The following is a 21,553-nucleotide window of genomic DNA, read 5'->3' on the forward strand; positions in this document are numbered from 1 at the left end:
AAATAAATTGGTAGGCATGCTTACTAATTTTATGATCTTTATCTGATAGCTCTAATACCTGAAATTGTAAGCAAATTGATATCTTTTCTACTGTTTATAGTATCTGATGATTCTTGCTCATGGTAAACTTTTTCCTTATGGATTTTCCTTATTAAATTTTGTATTATGAATTATCTTCAAGATTCCTTTGAAGTCCTAGGAAATGTAAGTTTGGCTTATGAGTGGTTGTGCTTTTGCTTCTGCCAGGTACTCTTGGGGTACCCCTATCTAAGACTACTATTTAAATGTTCTTTCTGATTATGGTTTTCTGGACCACTCATATAGAATAAACTGGAACCACAAATCCACATAGTTATGAATTCTCAGGGGGAACACTTATTTTTTCCCACCATGGCCCAGACTACTACCTATTAAGTTTCCTTATGAAGGTGGGTTTCCTGATGGAGTAGTTATTCCTTCTATTTTAATGAGAATATAGCCCTTTGGGAGGGAGCTAGCTTAGTGCAGGATCTTATTTCCGATTCACTGCCCTTTCCCTGGACCCAAATCTTCATTAAACTTTTATAACCCCCAAAAAAGTAGAATAGTAACCTCCTCCACATACTTCCCACCACTCCATTCCACAAACCCACCATCCAGTATAATTCAAGTACTTCAATACTTTTACTTTCTTATCTTGAGTATTTCCCTTATTTCCTTGCTTGCCCAGCTATGCACTTTAAAGGATTAAAAAATATTGTGATCATTCTAGTTATTTTGTTGCTTATAAATATTACTATAAATGAATGACCTGCTTTTCTAAGTATTGGATATCAAATAGATTCACTTACTGATTCACTTTAATTGGATAAAGCAAGATTTACAGTCTAAAAAATTAATAAATAACTGTTTTATAGTTTCTATTTTCTTTTCAGCATTATTATGCATTTATTTTTTATTCAGAAATCACTTGAGAGGTATAGCAAAGTCTTTAAAATTCAGATTAATTTCCCATAAACAACACTGCATCATGAATTATCTATTTTCAGAATTTCAACTTGCTGTGACAGGCTGCCAAATTTCTGCTGTCATGTAAATTAAAACAAACAAAAAAAAACCCAACAACTACCCAACTGAGATATTGTGCTACAAAGAAATGTTCCACATCTCCACCACTTGGGAGTGAGAACAGGAACAATTTAAATTTTTCCAATTTATGTCAATAATGTTTTTGTGTCCCATATGGAACATCTTTCTAGGCAGTTTCCCAGCTGATCTACTCCTAATATCACTTATCTAGCTACAGACAGAATCAAATGATTCAGTCTATGTAATTTCTCACTTCTTATTCCAGAGAGACCATCCAGGAAAAATTTAAAAAAATCAACCAAAATGTTTTTTATATATCTCATGTCTCTATTTTTGCTTCTTTTTCTTTTCAAAATCTCTGTTCGCATTTGCTCTTCGGAAACTGGTAGATGCCATATGGTTAATATAATCAACCAAGTAAAGGTTTGTTTCAATTGTTTGTGTTCCCAGAAATCTGTTAAACATCTTTTTATTTTTACTATGTCATCTCAAGGAAAAAGCAACATAACAGGATTAGATAAATGGAATCAATGTAAGGGATTTTCTAAAATTAGAGGAGGACTTCCCTGGCGGTCCAGTGGCTAAGACTCTGTGTTTCCACTGCAGGGGGTGTGGGTTTGATCCTTGGTCGGGGAACGAAGATCCTGGACGCTGCATGGTGAGGCCAAAGAATAAATAAATATAAAATAAAATAAAATAAAAGAGATAAGGATAAGAGTAAGCACTTGATTATGGCTTTCTTTTCATTCAACAAACCTGTCATGTGAAAGAAGACAGCCAGAGACCCTCCCAGTGTCCCCATTCTCTGCTCTATGGAAATCATATGTATCTTAAGTAAACTCACACATTCATGAATAGTAAGTCATCAGAGCATATGTTTCTCACATTTTTCTTCTTTTATAAAATACTTTTGTTTAAAACCCAATCTTCAAAAAGCTCTAACACATCTAACACATGCCACATTTCTTCTCAGTTATCAGGAACATTGGAAGTCATTTCTTGATTATCATTTCCAAGTAGCTTGAGATAATATATATACATGTTGAGATAATATACATGAATCTCCTTTATGAGAATGTCCACTCCTATTTTTCACTTAGCTTTGCCTTTGACATAGAAATAGTGACATACGTCCACCAGAACTTTCACACCATTAGTCACTACCTTGCACTAAGAGTATGTTAACATTGCAGATAGTTCTGTTTTATGAGATCTTCTGTGTCTTCGATCTTCCTTTTACTGACACATTTTGCAAATGTGTCAATGGTGAAGACCACATTGCACTAAATAAAAATAATAGAGAGGGTTTTTTTATTACTATAAATGACAAAATCTATTTCAATAGCACGTAAACAATCTAACTGTTTGGATTACACAATACATGTTATATATGACATGACTGATATGCTTCACTTTATAACATATGTTAAGTTACAACATTTTTATTAATGAGAACTCTAAAAAGCAGAATATCCTGATAAAATTAATTTGGGGTAATGTCAAGATATTTTTAAGTAGCAGGAAGTTGTAGTAGAAATAACCTGAGCATTAAATACCCAAGTTTTAAAATCCTGCTTCTTCCATTCATTACTCTGAACTCATCTTTACAAAGTCTTTACTTTCATCAAACTGAAGTATGAGTTAAAATAGCTTCTTTACATTAAAAAAGTACTTGGTACATAATATGTTCTCTCTTCTTCCATGTTTATTAAGAACATTTAAAAAGTAGAATAAGCTATGTATTAAGTAATAAATAAGATAAAGTAATATAATTCAGTGTCTTTAGTAACTTTAGCAATCAATCAATAATCATTTTACTGTCTGTACTACTGACAATATTGACAGCAAACATAATGACCAATATTATTTCAATATTTATCAATATTTTGAGACTCTGTCATAATTTTCAGTTTTGCTTAATAACAGTCAACGCACACTGAGAAGCCTTGGTCTCCTTTGGCTTCTAGTTCAGTTTCATGATACTTGCTATTTTCCAGTTCCTCATTTGCCTTGGTAAGCTGCATCCTCAATTAATGGGCATGAGTTATTAGTGGCAAGAGCACATAAGGATGGATGTAGCAGGAGACATTGGTCAAAGCACCATAGTAGTTTCCTCTCTCTTCAAATGGGGTTCCAAGGCCAGGAAAAGGCTACTACACATATAAATATAAAAGATGAAGAAATCTGGAGCAAAAGAGGCCAATAATGTTTATGACTTTCAGTTATAGATGTTTTCCTTAACACTAAGATCAGTTTATAATGATAAAAGGGTCAATCCATTGACGACATACCAGTTATAAACCTTCAGGTACGTAATAGTAGAGCCCCAAAATACATGAAAGAAAAACTGACAGAATTGAAGGAAGAAATAGACAATTCAACAGTAGTAGTTGGTGTTCTCAAAATTCCATTTTCAATAATGGATAGAATGACTAGACAGAAGATCAACAAGGAAATAGAATACATGTACACTGTAAACCCACTAGACGTACTTGATATCTTTAGAGCACTTTGTATTTCATAATTTTTTACTTAAATGTAAAAATTCATAGTTTCCATTCTGTAATAATTAACACTAATAGTTAACATTTGCTATTTACCAGGCATTATCCTAAGTGTTTTGCACGTTTCTTATTCTTTAATAATCACAACAATCCAAATGGTACAAAGAAGATGTAAAAAAAAAAAAAACTGGCCTGATGTCTCACAGCTGGTGAATGACACACAAGGGTATTATGGTCTGAATTGTATCCTCCCCTGCTCTGTACCCTGCCAAATTCATATATTGAAGCCCTAAACCCCAGTACCTGAGAACGTGATTGCATTTGGAGATAGGGCCTTTAATAAAGAAGTAATTAAATTAAAATGAGGCTGTTAGGGTAGGTTTGAATCCATTCTAACTGGTACCCTGATAAGAAGAAGAAATTTGGACATGGAGAAACACCAGGGGTGCAGGTGCATAGAGGAAGGACCATGTAAGGACACAGTGAGAAGGCAGCCATCTCCAAGTCAAGAAGAGAAGCCTCAGAAGAAACTAAACATGCAGACACCTTGATCTTGGACTTGTAACCTCCATGAGGGTGAGAAATACATTTCTGCTGTTTAAGCCACCCAGTCTCTGGTATTTTGGTAAGGCAGCTCTAGCAAACTTACATTAAAGACTTAAACTCAATGTCTGACCTGAGGGGCCACAGTGCTAACCATTATTCTAGGGCACCATGGCAGACATGGTTATTTTTGTTTGTCCCTGATTTTTTAATATGTATGAGTTGTTTTAATCTATCTATGTTATTAATACCCACTTTGAACCTTTTTATCCAAGCAATTGTAGAGAGCTATTTAATAATCTAAAAGTCACTTTAGGTTCTGAGTAAATTGTGATGGATTTCTTGTTGGTCCACAAATGACAAATCTTATAAGAGATCACCTCTGACTCTGGAACACCCATTCTAAAAGGTATAAAATGATTTTACTAAGAAACTATTTTAGAAACAACCTGGAGGTTCTGAACCCTAGAAAAATTAGAGGCAAAAGAATCCCACTAGAGTGTTTTGCTTTCCATAACATTGCCTCCTATAATCCAGAGAGGATTTCATCTTTGCTAGGTGATTATTTAAACAGAAGGAATCCATGGGAAATGACAGACTTCTTGTTGAATACTTTCTGTATATACATGACCTCAGAAAATCCTGTCTAAACTTATGAAAAAGTGCATAGGCAGCAGGTAAAGTCTGAGAGATTTTTGCCTAGACCATTACATAAATTATATGCAAGAGAAGAATAAATGACTAAGCAATTGTGATTCCAAGGAAAGTTACTGTCAATTCCAACCAAAATAGAATACCTGACTTAATGCGCATCTACAATGTCTAGACATTTATTCTTAAATCAGTGAGTATTCAGCCTCTTACACTGATATTTTCTTTTCTTTCTTTTAATGTACAATATTGAAACACATTGCATTGAGGTACATGCCAAGAGTATTGGTGATAAAATACACATCACAAAGGGAGTAGCAAAGTTCCTAGAATATATATTTCTTAAAAACTAAATTAGGCTTATTATTCCAGTGCTTTTATTCTGCTGGAGTTAAAAGTTCTTAAAATGGCAATCAATTTGAAAGACTTCTTGTACTATTGATATGTAGGTACTGTGACAATTCCTCCCTTTGTAAAATAAAAAGAAATGCTATATTTAAAAAAATTATTTAAATAATGCTAAACTGACAAGAAAATAAGGGAAATCCTCAGATGATAAATACAAGACAGGTGTGAGAATCTGAGGAAGGATTTCAAAGACTGAAGACAGCCATTGACTTGGGATCTTTTGCCATTCCCGTTTCATCTGAAGTTTTGGCTTGAATAGTTACTGAAAGTATAGGAGATAAAGCAGGGGCCCTGTATGAGGCTGGAACATTTGAAGCACACAACAGTAAATGAAGTCAGGGCTATTTAAGACTAAGGTTAGATGCTTGATGGGGACAGGGCAATATTTGATCTCCATCATTCACTGTGTACAAATATCAGTTCAACAGAGGTCAAGGATTAAATGTGAGAGGCAAAAATGTAAAATGTTTTGGAAAAAAAGAGAAAATATATATTTTCTAAAGAAAAAAATGCATAGCTTTCAAAAATTTTAATATTAGAAAATAAGAAAGACTTAAAAGTTTAGAATCCAAATTAAGAATTCGTGTTTTTAAAAAAGATCCACAAAATTTAACACAAAGAAAAAGGCAAATAAAATATAATACAGTGGAGTTAGTGAAATAAGAAGCAAAAGTACAATACAGTTTCAACTAAACTATTGATATACAAAGGCCTATGGCAATACTAATAAAAAAGACATATATTAATAATATGAGGAGTAGGAAGGGGAGGTGAATATAAATACAGCATATGTACTTAAAAAAACAGAGATTAATATAAAATTTATGCAAAAAATTTGAAAAGTTTATTGAAAATGATCAAATTTCTAGAAAAAGAAATACAGGCAGGCATGCCTCGGAGATATTGTGGGTTGGGTTGCAGACCACTGAGGTAAAGTGAATATTGCCATACAGCCAGTCATACAAATTTTCTGCTTTCTCAGTGCATATAAAAGTTATGTTTACACTATACTATAGCCTACGAAGTATGCAAGAGTATTATGTCTAAAAAACAATGTATGTACCCTAATTAAAAATATTTTATTGCTAAAAAATGCTAACGATCATCTGAGGCTTCAGTGAGTCACAGTAGTAACATCAAAGATCACTGATCACAGATCACTATAACACATATAATAATAATGAAAATGTTTGAAATATTGCAAGAATTACCAAAATGTGACACAGAGATACAAAGTAAGACAATGTTGTTGGAAAAATGCAGCCAATAGACTTGCTCCAGGCACTACTGACACAAACCTTCAATTTGTAAGAAAACACAATATCTGCAAAGCATAATAAGGAAAAGCACAATAAGATGAGGTATGCCTGTACAATAGCCTAAACCAACTCAACTAGAAACTGAAAATTGTAATAGTCCTGAAATCATTGAGGATGTGCTATTAAGGGTATAAATATTTACCTAAGGAAAATACCAGTCCCAGATAACTTTAACTGAGTTTGCCATTCAAAGAAGAGAAAATCCAATCTTGCTCTTTGCAATGCTATATTTTTCAGAGATCTACTCATAAGTGGTAAAACTATAGAGAAAATAAAATTAATAATCAACATAATTTGGGATAGCTATCTTTAAGTGGAATCAGATGGCATCATGTAGAGACGTGAAGGAGGATTTAAAAGTATTGGTAATGGTCTATATCTTAAGCCGAGGTATGGATATGTGGGTACTCCTTCTGTTATTCCGTATATATACTACAAACTTTTAAACTATTAGCAATGTCAGAATGGTTTAAGACAATAACAATTTCTTAAGTTTTTATTTGATTTTTCAATAAATAATACATGCACAAAGTTCAATTAAAAAAACGTGGAAAGGTGAAGAGTGCAAATTTCCTTCCCACCCTTGCTCAATCTACCCAATTTCCAACTCCCCCAACAGACAACAAATGTTATTAACTCCTTTGTATTTTTCTGCATTTCCTTAATATACAAGCAAATATGTATATTTATTTTATTCCCTTCCCCACTTTTTTACATTAACTATAACATATTCTGTACACTATTCTGTACCTTGCTGTTTTTCTGAACAATGTATCTTAGAGATCTTTCTATTTTAGTACATAAAGTGTTTCCTCATTATCTTTAGGTTTGTATAGTATTCTGGTTTATTTAAGCAGATTATATCAGATCTGTATAGTATCCTTTCTATGGATATAGCATATATTTTTAAACATTTTTTCTTCCAATTTTTTGTTCTTGCAAACAATTATCCTATGAATATCCTTGGAAATACATTTGAATATATCCTATGAAATATTTCTCATGTATGCAAGTATGTTTGAAGGATAAATTCCCAAAAGTGGAATGGCTGAGTCAAAGTACACTTCCTTTTGTAGTTTTGATAGATATTGCCAAACTGTCATCCATCATAAAAACAATGTGAGGAAGAACTTATTTCCCCACAGCCTCCTCAAAAGAGAGTGTGCTATGAAACTGCTGCACTGAATTTTTATTTCTCTCATTTTGAGCATGGTACAGGATCTTTTCATATTTTTAGAGATACTATGTTTTCTTTTCTGTGAACCATATGTTTATATCAGCTGCCCATGTTTCTATTGGGTTTTTCTTTTTCTCATCAATTTCTAGAAACCTTTTAATACATGAGAACTTAGCTCTATATCTGTGATATGAGTTGAAAAATTTTCCCAATTTGTCCTTTGTCTTTTGACTTTTAAAGGGCTTGCATTTGAAATTTATCATAATACATGGTATGCTGTATGAAGCTATGCTGTTTTTAATTATAATTCTGTTTCCCAAAGAGAAATATATTTAAATTCGATTACTCCCAACTTAGAATACAATAGTATTATAAGTACTATGGGTTTTTTTAAGTGCATTATTTTAAGATAGTTGACTCTGTGTAACATTTATGTTCTCAGTATGGGTCTAATACCATATTTTCACACATTATTTAAAAAAACATAAAAATGCAGTTAAAAAGTCAGATAAAATGATAATGGCCAAGTAACTCCAAAGCCACCATTTTCCAAACTCAACAATAGCAATGCTGAGATAATCTCAGATAAAATCTGATACAGAACCTTTTTATTCCTTTTTAGTGAACTGAATTAAATATTTTTGTACACTTAGATTAACCAATTTATTAAGATCTATAGTTCTCTCCAATTTTTTTCTTAAGATTTGAGAAAATCCAGTCCGTGAAAGATACCAGCCCATAAAATTCCTATAGCAAATCCTATGAGAAAAGCTCACAATAAGGTAACACAGTAGGGGAAATGCCTGTGGGAAGCCCTCTCCCAAACAGTACCACAGCTCTCCCACAGAACACATAGTTGATTGGCAGCCATCATGATAGAAAAAGTCACCAACCTCCTGGCCTTTGATTTGCCTTTAATCGTTGACAAATGTAGAGACGATAGTCAAGAGTTAAGTTGAGTAGTTGTGCTGAGCTGCTCCCCATCCCATTTTCTTCTTGAAATCAAGGAACACATGCTTCTAAACACAAGATAGTTGGCTTCATTGACTGACTATTGTTTTCTTAGTCATAGGCCTGATAAAGTTCCATCTTCCTGCAGGACTGGGCTTATGCCACATCTACTGATTGTTAAGATCCTTTCAAAGGCTGGGCATAGTGGATATGTACAGTCTGTTTCTAATTTTAATATCCCTGAATATTGTGCTCTTAGTGTTAGTAGATGTTTACCTAATATAATACTGGTAGAGAATTCCAAGCACAGTAAATGGTATGGGGAAAAAAATGAAAAAAAATGAAATGGGGACATATGCAGGAGAAGAGAGTTTAATAGAAAAGGGTTAGGAGAGCAAGGAAGAAGTTATTAAAAGCAACAAAAGTATCACCAAATTGATTGAATCTTCATTCTAGTACCAGCATTTCCCTTAATTAGTTGTGTGACTTCTAGCAAGACAGACCGTATAGGTTTCCATTTATATACTAATAAAATGAGCAATTTGGATTACTTAATCTCTGAAGGATCTTCTAGCAGTAACATCTATTATGAAGAAATTTAAAGAGGTAGTTCTTGATTGTGGTGAGGAGGGCCATGCCTGAGGGATAATAAGAAAGCTTTTTTTTTGCTTTTTTCCTTAGGTGTTAACAACTGTCTGTTTGACAGTCTTCATTAATCAAATATATTGAATAATTACCAAATATCCTCATAATCGTTCCAAGTTAAAAATATGTATGCTACAGATTCTTAGATTTTTTTAAAGTCTTGAATTATATCTATAATTTGTTTTACTATTTTTGAGAAAAGTTTGTTAAAACATGTTTATAATATCCATTAAATGACAAAAGAGCAACTGTGGCAAAATAAGTTTTAAAATTCTTTGTGCTGGAAAAATTGCTTTCAAATACCTTTTAGTATGTAAGTTGTATAAAAACCACTATTTTTTTCTAGAGACTGGCTAAAATTTTTAGTATATAATCAATGAGGGAAATAAATTTATAAAGACTTCAGAAACACATCAGCTCACAAAAATAGGTAATACTTTCCTGCTTTCAAAAACAGGATGTTTTATTATGATCGTAATAGATTATCTGGTTTTTTTCCCATAAATTTAATGAATCAATTGTTCGTGGTCTGAAATATTCCTTTATGAAAGTCAGTATGTGAAAGAAGACTCAATTTTTCTATTAGTTAACTAACATGGCATCTAGCCTGCCCTAATATAGACATTTTCCTTTAGTGATTTTTCTGTATGAACAGAAATAGAGAAGCCCTATGTTTCCCTAAGATGGAAGTCATTTGCTGTTTTTCTCTCTATTTCATAAGTGAAACTTTTATTTGCTCACGGCTCCTCCTAGATAAGTTATAATCTATATTCATGGTGTCTTGTACTTTGTCCAAACTTTCTCACAAGTTTCTCTGAGTATTTTATAATATGACTACTTTATAAAAAGCAAAACTTCTAAGTTTCACATACCAGCAGGAAGTAATCCTTTTAATTCTACCTAAATTAACACCTCTGGATCTACAATGGTCGGAGCTCCCTTTAACTGTGATACTGATACACAGAATACCACCCAAACCTTTTCAGGAAAACCATGGGTTTGTGGTTCTCCCTGTGGATAAGGGAAAATCACAGATTAAATGGAAAGATTAAATTGTGCAGTCTATCAGGGCTCATTTATCTTTCGTTCTTTTTGTCTTCTTTTCTGATGAAAATTGATGTTTATTTTTCACATATAATAAATTAAAGCAGTAGGGAATTTACCTTAAAAGGGACAAAACTAGGCAGGAGCTGGAACCTCTGGATGACCCTGAAACGCAGGTTGTAAGATTCATTTTCTGTGAGCATCTGCAGCCCTGGTAACCACTGCCAGTGCTGAGCAGAAATGAAGGAACTGAAGAATTCTGATAGCCATCCCCAAAATAGCATGGAGAAGGATAGATTATATTGTATTTTTCCATGAAAGGTAAGAGGCCAGATTAACAAGAGGATTTATAACAAGATCTAGCTCATGTTTTTAGTACAAGTATTGTCCCATTTCACAGGTGAGGAAACAGAGTGCCAGAGGTCACACAAATTAAACTAATAAGTCTTCATTGTACTTACACTACTACCTGACAGTATATAATTTTTCTTATCTACTTTTTGCATGTCTTCTCCACCAGAATAAGACTTTCATAAAGACAAAGTCTTGCTTTTGTTTACTCCTGTACCTCTGGAGCTTAGAGCAGTACCTGGGACAGAATAAGTGCTCAGTTAATGTTTGTTAATGTTAAAAATGAAATAAACTGAAATCATCATCCAGTCCATTCCACTGCTTCAAGGGGAGGACTTTACAGCTGACACTGGTTTGGATCACCATTCTGTCATTCCAGAAGTCACTAAGTTCTTTCTAGTGATTTGTTGTTTATAACAATCTCATCAAATATATTGTATCAAGTCAACAATAAATTCAAAATAACATTACAATATGCCCACAAATGTTTAGAGTCCCTTTAAAAGTATTTTATACTTCTAAATACTAACACCAATTTCATATGTCTCCATTTTTAATGACAAAGTTATTCATAGCTATTTGATACGATGTCTTCTAAATTTAAAGGAATTTAGCTTATGACGAAAAGATTGAAAGGGCATATACACACATCCACATTTTAGAATCTGAAATTTCATTTAGCGACACTTTATTTAACAGAAATTCATTTGTCCTTAGAAATCAACAGACATGAATAATCTAGACATTAAATGAAACATGGATACTATGGGTTTAAGAATATAATAAACAGTGACCTATTTTGTAAAATTTCTAAGTCCATTAAAAAGTGGATATAATGAATAAATTTATCAAAGAACATATTGTTAGGATTCAATCATAAAAATAATTCATGAAAAAAATAAAACTGAGTAAAAGATAACATGAATTACAGTATCTTCCATGTACTGTGCATACTTGAGCTTGAATCCTTTATTTCTGAAGTGGTGCTAAACACATTCTTGAAGATTGGCAAAGAATGTTGCCACAGAGGCAAATGGCTTCTACTGTACAGACTGTCAAGGATAGAAATACAAGAAAATCCTGCCTTGTTTCTGAGCAAGAGCCATTTAATCTCTTCTCTATAGAAGAAGGTTTTCCAAACTATCCATTAACACTGATTGCAATATATTTATGTAACTGACAAGAAACATGATCATTACTGAGTACCAATGTACATACTATACATCACAAAGTCACTAAAGACTGGTTGTCTTCTGAAAACACTTTCAAGCATCTATCCTTACTTTTCAAGTTATAGTTCCTTCTTCAATACCACCTGTCAATCCTTTATTTTCAGTGTCTTCTTGATAGAAGTCCTGGTAGGAAATTATAAAACTGGAGGATTAAATTATTACAATGTAGGGAAAGGCACAAAAGTGTAGTGGGGAAAAAGGAATAGCATAGGTTTAGCAAGAACAAAAAGATAAACTGCAAAGGATAAAAATCAGAAACTTGTCACACCAAGAATCAATATCTAAGATATTCGGTTACTAAAATTATGGGTGTGACCAAATTATAAAAAAAATAATATGCGGATAGTTAAGGACAAAAAAAAAATGTGATTGTAAAGTTCAGAAAATGATACCTGCAAGTAAAGTACAGAGAAGGGAGAAAGTTGGAAAGCTAGTTAGACTATATGAGCTTGATCAATTCCTGTCATGTGGTGTCAGGAGTATAAGAAATATGTAAAGATATCAAATATAAAACTCATTTGATATAAGACTTCTGTTAAGAGGGCTCATGGACTAAGTAGTTGCAATAATATAGATTTCTAGATCATGGGAAGCTCTTAGAAACACCAAAAAACTTCCTCATTTATAATTGTTTCAGAGAAAGGGTGATCATAATCTCTTTCCTTCTTCCCTCTCTTTTCCCTCTCCTTTCCAGTAAAAGTAAGTTAATAGGCATATTCTCTTGATCTGTCTTCCATAGTGGAAGACCTATGGTCTTTTAACTTCCTGCAATTTTTAAAAATTGGAATTAACTAGGGTAATCAACAAAGAACAATTTACTATGGTTTTGAGCTCAAAATGACTTTTCATCTGAGGTATCTTGTAGTCTCTCTAGGTGTAAATATAAGCCATGAATATACAGACACAACATCTAATGATCTTAGGGTGACTTCCAAAGATAAAGCTCAAACAGTTATGTAAAATTTAGGCCCTGGAGTAGAGACCAGATTTGGGAGAAAGAGGAAGAGAATTCTCGGCTCATGATTCCATCATCATCAGAGAGGTAAAACTTCCCACTTTGATGATGAGTTTTAAAAAAATATTTCTTATTAAGAGAAAAAGGACTCTCCTTAAATGTATACTACTGGCTAATACATAACTTGCTGAAACAACTTAAGATATTCATGCAGTCTTTTTGGATTTGCTACTAAATTCCAGTCACTATTCAAGGCACTGGTAATACAACAGTAAACAAGACAGACACAAGTCTCTGACTGTGTGGATTTCATATTCCATTAGGGGAAAATGCAAAGTGAACAAAATAAATAAGCTTTATGATGTATTAGAAGGTGATAAAAGCTATGGAAAAGAAATAGAGCAGAAAACAATACGTGAAGAACCACAGGGCCATGTGATTTTAAATAGGGAAATCCAGAGAGTTCTAAGAAGGTGTCATTTGAGCAAAGATCTGAAGGAGATGAGGGAATAAGCTACGGGGATATCTGGGGGAAAGAGGCAGAAGGAACAGAGAGTAAAAGTTCTGAGGTGGAGGAATGTTTGGCAATTTCCTGGAAGCGCAAGGATGAGAGTTTAGCAAGACAATAAAGAGTAGATGAAAGCTTAAGAGATGATCTAAGAAAAGTCAAGGTCAGGGGTGAGAGGGTATAGTGTCTAGAACTTTAGAAGAAAGAAATTACTTGACAATTACATTCACATCGTACAGGTAAAGATGCCAGCCCAATCAGAAAGTATGCTCTTCTGTTATACTGGTGCTTACAAACTTCATATCAATCCTCCTCAAACATCGTTATAAGGACTGTGGTTTTTACTCTTGCAGAGAGTTTTGAGAAGAATGAAATCATCTGAGCTCATCCTCACTAACGTGTTATAAATTAATTCTAGGGGGCAAGGGCAGAAGCAAGGAGACTAGTTTTCAGATTATTAAACTGTTCCAGGTGGAAAATGAAATCTTGGAGCAAGGTACTGATGTTGAAGGTTAGAGAAGTGGTCAGAGTGTGGATACCATACTTTGAAAAGGAGCTAAAAGTATGAGTTAACAGATTGGATGTGGTTTTGAGATCAAGAGAGGAGAGATAGGATGACTATAAAGTTTTAAGCCCTAGAAACTAGAAGGTTAGGGTTGACTCTTAGTGAGATGGTAAGGTTATAAAGAGGAAACAGGTTCAGGATAGAGAAGTTTGGTTTTGTAAATGTTAAATGTGAGATGTCCATTAAACAGCCAAATAAAATGTTTAGATATGTGAATTCAACAGAAAGGATATTACCAGTCTTCCCCACGAATCCCAGATACAAAGAACATTTAATAATTTTCTAGCAATAAAGTCTTATTATATATGTTTTTAAATTTTTAGGAAGGATTTATAAATCAGGATGCAAATATTTTAGTCCTATGCAACTGAGTGGGTTGTGTTTATGTGGGTATAACATAGCATTTTTTTCTTAAAAGACAACTAAGCATTTATGGTTTCCAACTGATACTTTTATGTTTCCAGTTAGAAAAAAGGGAATAAGAGCATATTTTATTTTTAGAGAAAAGTGATACTTAGAGATAAGGGTTTTGGTGGTGCTGCTGTGTGCAGACAGACCACACACCAGAGCCCTGCCCATCATGTCCCCATGGCCTCTGTTCTTGGGCTAAGAATGTTTAACTCTTGATATCAGAAAGCCTTGACATTTTGAAATCATTTTCTGTATTTAGAATTAGTAATACAGTTTAATGCGCTTTTAAGTGACAAGGAGTGCAGACCATATCTCTGGCTTTTTGTGTATCGTCTGGTTGCCCTTGTTTTATTCCTACTCAAGATGCTTCTGCAGTAGCTGCTAGAAACTTGGGCTCCTCCTGACAGAGCTTTAAAAAGAGGCGGCAATAACGAGACTTGATAACCTCAAAAGCTGTGCACAGGAAAATCATCTGCGTTTGAGCTAAATAAAGTCATGAAATCAATTATAGAGGATTCTAGTTAGGTGTCTCTGGCCCCTCCATAGATGGTTTTTCATCCACAGGTAAGATAAATGAGGAAAACTCGCAGAAGATACAAGTGTATATTTATTAAGTCAGCATTTTTTTCAAGTCAGGCTGAATTTTTTAAAAATTTTACTTAATATTTTTAAATTTTACTTAATTATTTTTATAGAATTTAAATCAATGTTTTTTATAATTCAAAGTTCTGAATTTAGTTCTTTGTCTAATCCAATATCATTACATGAAAATGTGAAAATGTTAGTTATTTTACTTATTGATCATTCCCATTGCTCCATGCAACTTAAAAGTTAACTTACTTCTTCATTCAAGCTCTCCTTTGAAGGCTTGTCTAGAAGTTATAGACTATTGAAAATGTAATTTTGATGAAATGAATTGTGTTTTTCCCTTTAGCCCCAAACATACAAGTATCAGAAAATTTCAGGTGTCCTAACCAAAATAGCTAACCACAATTTCTCTCAAAATAAAGTTACTGTTGCTCATTTTTAGATGACATTTTAGAAATCTCCATTTCACAGATGCAAAGATCCATACTACAAAATTCAACATCTACTATATGCAAAATAAAGGCTTTTTTAAAGCAGAAATGTATATTTATTCAAAATTACATTACCTTATTTGTAATATTGTATTGGAGTAAACAATTCCCTCAAAAGGTCAAAGGTAGTTGAGCCAAATAGTAAACATGTGCTCAGTATCCTTATCAAAGACTTGTATAATTACCTCTTAGACATCTTATTTAATCTGTTTTGAAAATAAAAACTACTTAGTTTGGGGGGTTTTATTTATCTTTAACACAAATATGAAAACTGAAAAACTGAATTAAGAACAAGACAAAGCTTTGAACCTCTGTTATATATAACCAATTATAATGCATTGCAATTTTTTAATATGGTTTAGGGTTTGTTCACTTCTTATCTAGGTCCCTCTCATTCACTACAGGAACTAATTTTAACAGAATAAATGCATTGATATCATTAAGGAAAAAAATATTTGCATGAAATTTGAAACTAAGTCAAATACTGACTGACCAAACACCTGAATTGTAACAATGTCCACTATTTACTATAAAAGTGCATTTATTGTATTTAAGACCTATGCTTATTTGTTTTCTAATTATTTTTTTACTTCAACAGTATCATTTGCACTCCTTTAAAAAAAAATAGTACAACTTGAGTGTTTCAGTCCAGTGCATTGTTATTTCATATTTTTCTCCTACAGTATAGGGGAATAAATTCCCATGCTCAGCGCAGAATAGGTTCCATAGTATTATGTCCATGTGCCGGGCTAATCTATGGATATTTACTAAATAAAAACTTCAATTCATGAAAAAAATTATATGCTTTAAGCCTTTAAAGTGATATAATAATGTTTCAAAGCGAAGCCTCCTTATGTATTTATTATTTTCTCCCTTTCAAATAGTAATAGTGCTAACTAGTTCCAATAGCATATTGGAAAACAGTTTTTTCAACTAAAACAAAACAAAACAAAATGCTTTTCACTACTAAAGATAACTGCACACACACTGGATATTTAGCCAATCCTCTACGTTTGTTCCAATATATTTTAGATAATCTGCTGATTCTTACACCATCTAACAGCCTCATAAATTTAAAATGTATCACTATTTCTTAGGCTATATAGCTATATAGCACATATAAAATGGAACATTTGCCTATTAGCTGATTGATGCAAAAAATATAAATACCATATCTGAAAGTTCACACATCGTGCCAGAGCTCTGCTCCTTTTATTTTTTGTGTTGAAAGTCATTCTGAAATGTCCTCATAACTGGTGGCAATTTTTCAAGTAATCATTAATAAATACACACCAAATAAGAAGCAAAAGAAATTATTAACCAACCAAACCAGCTAGATGCTTAGATAAAATAACAGAAGATTGTACAACCTTTCAGCAGGTTTTCATGATATAACTTCTTTAAAGGACCATAAGCATGTCCATACGCTTTTGGGTTATTTGTAGATGAAAAGGAAGTCTGTTCCTGAAGACACACTGCCATAGCTCTAAAAGTTTCTTTTTGTGAAGAGTAGTAAACATGTTTCTTGATGTTTAAAACAATTCTGCATTATCTTGATGCATTAGAGGGACCTCTGTTCCCTCAGGAATATTATGGAAACTCCAAATGTTTAATTTAACAATGTGACCTAGTTAATATTAAAGAGAACCCAGCTGCTTGGCTTTCTTGCTTATGAATGTATGAATTTTCAGTACTGTAAAGTAAACAAGCATTTTATATGAAAACACTTAAGGAATGTCTCTGCCTACACTTATGCAAACTATTAATGAAATAAAAGTAATCATGCATGCACTTCAAAAACTTGCTTGCAACACTCAATTTAATATTTGTATATTGTTTTAGCATAGTGCCATGTTTGTCAGTAACATGTTGAAGTTACCGTATTGAACATACACAATAAAGACAATACTATACGAGAATACTCAAAGCAAGACCTCAAATATCCTTCTTCAAATTATAGCTATATTTCACCCTTATAATATAATAGATGCATGTATTTACTTTTTGGAAGAGAGAACAAATAGAATCCATATTCTAGTATCACTGCTTTATTCCATTTTTTAAAGAGGCACTTCTTCATATTTCTTAGAATATATTTTTATGATAATCTCTTCCTTTTAAAATATCAGTCAAAAATGTGTGCAAATATCACTGACAACATAAGGAAGTTACTTATTTTTAAACCAGCTTTGGAAGCAGCTGCCCCTGAAACACTGGAGAAAAGAAATGATCCAAGAAATAGAAGGTAAGGCAGGCTAAGTGAGGGAAGTAAACAAACTATGGGCCTATTCCAAATCAAACGTGGTAATTCTTTGATGCCTACAAATTTTAAGTAACAAGATAACTGAAAAAGAAAAGCATAGCTCTCAAAATAGAGAGGCAAATCATTAGAGCAAACAGTCTAGTGTTCGTGTGTATATGTGAGTGGGGATGTACTGTGTTCGTGTGTATGTGTGAGTGGGGAAGTACTATCTCAATTAAATCAAAAGAATATAAGGATGCTTATTTACTATGTTATGTAACAGTAGACAAAGCTACATAACACAGAAAATCACATGAGGAAAAAGAAAATTCCTAAACAGTGTTAGTTAGCTGGTGCTGAGGGGAAAATTCATAAAGTTGATCAAATGTTCTCTAAGCAGCTTCAAAAACATTACTGGAAAATTTTTTTCCAGACTGAAAAGACATAGGCAGACCGAACTAGATACAGCAATTTCAAAACACATCATTGTTGTAATTTGTTCATTCATTTAAAAATATTTTACACAATCCAGCCAACTCTCAATTGCTCATTTGAAGAAGAGCAGTCAAGCAGCAATGCCAATGCAGTTTCCAAATGTGGGGTAGGGAGAGAGTGTGAATGATAACTTATAAGTGGGTAGGTATACACATAAAATATGCCTTCCAAGTTATTTTTGTATATGACACTAGCCTATGACAAGGGGGAAAAAAGCAGGCTAGGCTGGTTGACATCTGAAGCTGGTAGAATTCTGAAAATTGGCAATAAATGGTGCATATCAATTGAAACTCATGAAAATGAAAAGTTGACTGGCCTTCTGTACTTACTTTGTTTCCATTTTATTCCAATGCATCATACTGTCTAACACTTGCTTGTATAGTATATAAAGCCCAACGCTAAAAAATGTATGTCAAGTTGGCAAAAACGTAAGAACACCATTGGTTAGGGTTCTTAGATTAAGAGTTGCTGTGGCTTTTTCTTCCAGTGCATTCCAATCTCTGTAATATTTATGGGTGGAGCAGAGGACCGACAGTCATTATTCTTCTGCATTTGATTGGAGGTCAGCATTTTTAAGGTATCTTTTATTCATATTTTTTATGTATATTTATGTATTTTTACAAATACTAGACAGTCCATTGGTGACACTGTAGAATCGTGTACTGATCTTCATTTTAAGATTCTTGGCTGTAGAATTAGAACTGGACTTTTTAAAGCTTTTGACTAAGAAGTATATGAAGGCTGCTACATGCCTTTATTTCTGTTGGTTTCCAAAAGTTCCTTGAGATATTTTTCTTTCAAAAGAATATTTTAATGTTAAATCCTTAGTCTCAAAAATTACCACTCTGAAAAGGTGGTAAAAATCTTGCTTTTTCACACTAGAATTTGAAATTTAAAGTTAAATTTTTAAAATGTGCTATCATTGCAGAATTTTTATGAAATGAAAACTTTAACATAAGGATTCCAAATCTAGATTTATACTATAATATAGTATCTCAGATGCCCTCAGAAGATTTCATTATCTCTCCTGGATGCAATATGCTCTTAAAATCTTTTCTGAGAAGAAAATGTGTACTTACTGGATCATTAGGAAAATTAACTTGAATTTGGGGAAAACAATATTACTCTCCATCACCTGATACTGCCTACTGCCTTTGTTGATACCTGTTGTGTTTTTTGAAGAAAAAATATATTTCACTAAAATGGCAGAGTCAAGATTGCATTACAAATTAAATTGAATTCCCTTAAATAAGTTCACTGAAAGTCTGTTTTACTATACCTCATTTTCATTAACTTTAGTGGAAGTGGTTTTCCAGAGTTAGCATTGCATACAATAATCTATTACATCTCTAAGACCATTGAATATGTGTGATTTATTCTGTAAGCCTGTCACATCAAGGATTTATTAGAGCTCAGTAAAAATATATACGTGTGTGTGAATATATATATTTTTTCAACCAGTGCACAAGAATTAGAAATTAGCCCCTTATTGGTACTTGGCAACTTTTATGTTCAAAATTAGCTGTCAAACACTATTCATGTAGGAGTTCTCTTTCTCTTGGTCAAAGAGTTTTGGGGGGAAAAGTTTCTTAAAGTACATCAGACAGGGATAAAATGGGGTCTGGAATAAAGGACACATTGTGAAGACAGCAGTTTAAAAAGAATCCACTCTCTTTCAGAAATCCACATCTTAATTTGGGGAACATATTTTTTCACAAGACTCCAGGAATTAAACAACATAGAAGAGTTCAAGTGTTGAATTTACCAGGTCATTTGCCATTTCTTGTCTTCCAAATGCAAGGCCAGTGATAGTCACCAGGGTACGTTTTCTGTGAACTGAAAATCACTAGACAGTTAATACATTTATCATAATAATTTCCTAGAATCATCTAGTTCCCTGTGCCCATTAAATGTACATTTGAGTACGACAGAGTTTCAGAGAAAAACAACGAAACAATCACTATGATAGCTGAAATATGGCTTCATAGGAAACAGGGCTACATTTAATTAGCTTTGATTGTTTATGTGTCTTTTCTGTTCTTGTTATAGTTCATATCACTGGCATAGACTCATAAGCCAATCTTCCAATTTAAGTTACTACCAAAATTTACAAACTTGACGTGAAGAGTACATTGTATTTACAAAGAACTTGGCACTTACAGAATAAATTATTGACTTTTTAAAAAAAATCCAGACCAGGGCACCCATGGTTCAGGCAAATGGGAAAGCCTGATGTCTTATGTATTATGCTACATTAACATGAATAAATAAATTTCCAGCTGGTAATTCCTCCACAGCGCTGGCCCTGGTGCTGAAAACAAGTACCTTCCATTTCTAATCCATGGGGAGGGTAGAGAAGTTATCAGTCCAGAGAGAGCAAAGGTTGCATGTTTTCTTCCTCGTTTTTATCCATGCGTTTTAGCACTGTAGGATCCACAACTGATTGGGATCTAGAAATGATAAAGTCAATGTCAGTGCGTTACTGCCAAACAATCACGTTCTCTTCTCTGTCTTTTCTCCTTTATTACTTCTCTCATGGATGCGGATTAACTTCTTCTACATCAAGAGATTTATGAACTGAGAATGCTGCACATTTAGAGAGATACATTTATGGTGATGTTTTGCATCAAAGGAAACAATCCCCTCTGGCCTCTGAATAAAATAATGCACAGCAGAGGATTCTAAATACACAATAATAGGCTTAAGCTCTCTTCTTTACAATCAAGCAAGAGACTTTTCTTTGAGACTGAGAATTTCTAGTACAGGACTGATGTATTCCAAGAGATCACCAAATGGGGGAATTATTACAGTGAACTTATTGTTATAAGAAAAGAAGTAGAAATAAAAGGAACCTTGATTCCTGTCTGAAAGGGCTCTATGAAACGACTTCAACAGGAATGTGCATTTTTAACCATCTTTTTTTATATTTAATGAGAACATTAGGAAAAAATCAATATTTCAATATGAGTTTTGTTAAATTTTCCATTAGGACATCTGAATAAAATCAATCTTACTCTTGAAAACTTTAAGAAAAGTAGAAACCCCTCTTGTTTAGTCAGCAGCACTTTATGATTAGGAAAGCAAATAATGTGAAAACCCCTTACACATGCCTTTGATAGCAGGTGGGAATTATATCTCAATTCCTCACTAGGAAACAACATAAAACTGGGAAGGAGGAAAGTCAATGAAAAGTGCTACTGTGGTGGCAGGAAGCTGCCATCTTAATGGCTATGGCATTAAAGAAGCAGCTGCCCTTTTAAATTCTCCTCCATAATGAATTTTTCCCCTGCTGCTGCATTCCAACCATTTGGCTATTGCTGTGGCAATATGCCACTTAGCAGACCTCATTAATTTTCAAAAAGAAAGACTATAAGCTAAAATACAACCACACATGCTAATGAAAAA

At 33.2% G+C, this 21,553-nt stretch overlaps 1 protein-coding gene across 3 annotated transcripts in view; it reads right to left on the minus strand.

The window, feature by feature from the left end:
• Positions 1-1,358: 1,358 nt before the first annotated feature.
• Positions 1,359-21,553, minus strand: part of CLVS2 (clavesin 2) — an 83,208-nt gene continuing 63,013 nt past the window's right edge. For 2 of the 3 annotated variants that reach the window (XM_082474919.1, XM_082474918.1), the window contains exon 6: positions 1,359-20,598. In XM_082474919.1, the coding sequence (XP_082331045.1) occupies positions 20,511-20,598 (88 nt within the window). In that variant the 3' untranslated portion in view covers positions 1,359-20,510. The remainder of the gene's footprint in view (positions 20,599-21,553) is intronic. The other variant, XM_082474920.1, reaches the window with a different exon arrangement.

The sequence above is a fragment of the Balaenoptera physalus genome (assembly GCF_965194825.1).
Source record: "Balaenoptera physalus genome assembly, chromosome: 9".
Lineage (NCBI taxonomy): Eukaryota > Metazoa > Chordata > Mammalia > Artiodactyla > Balaenopteridae > Balaenoptera > Balaenoptera physalus.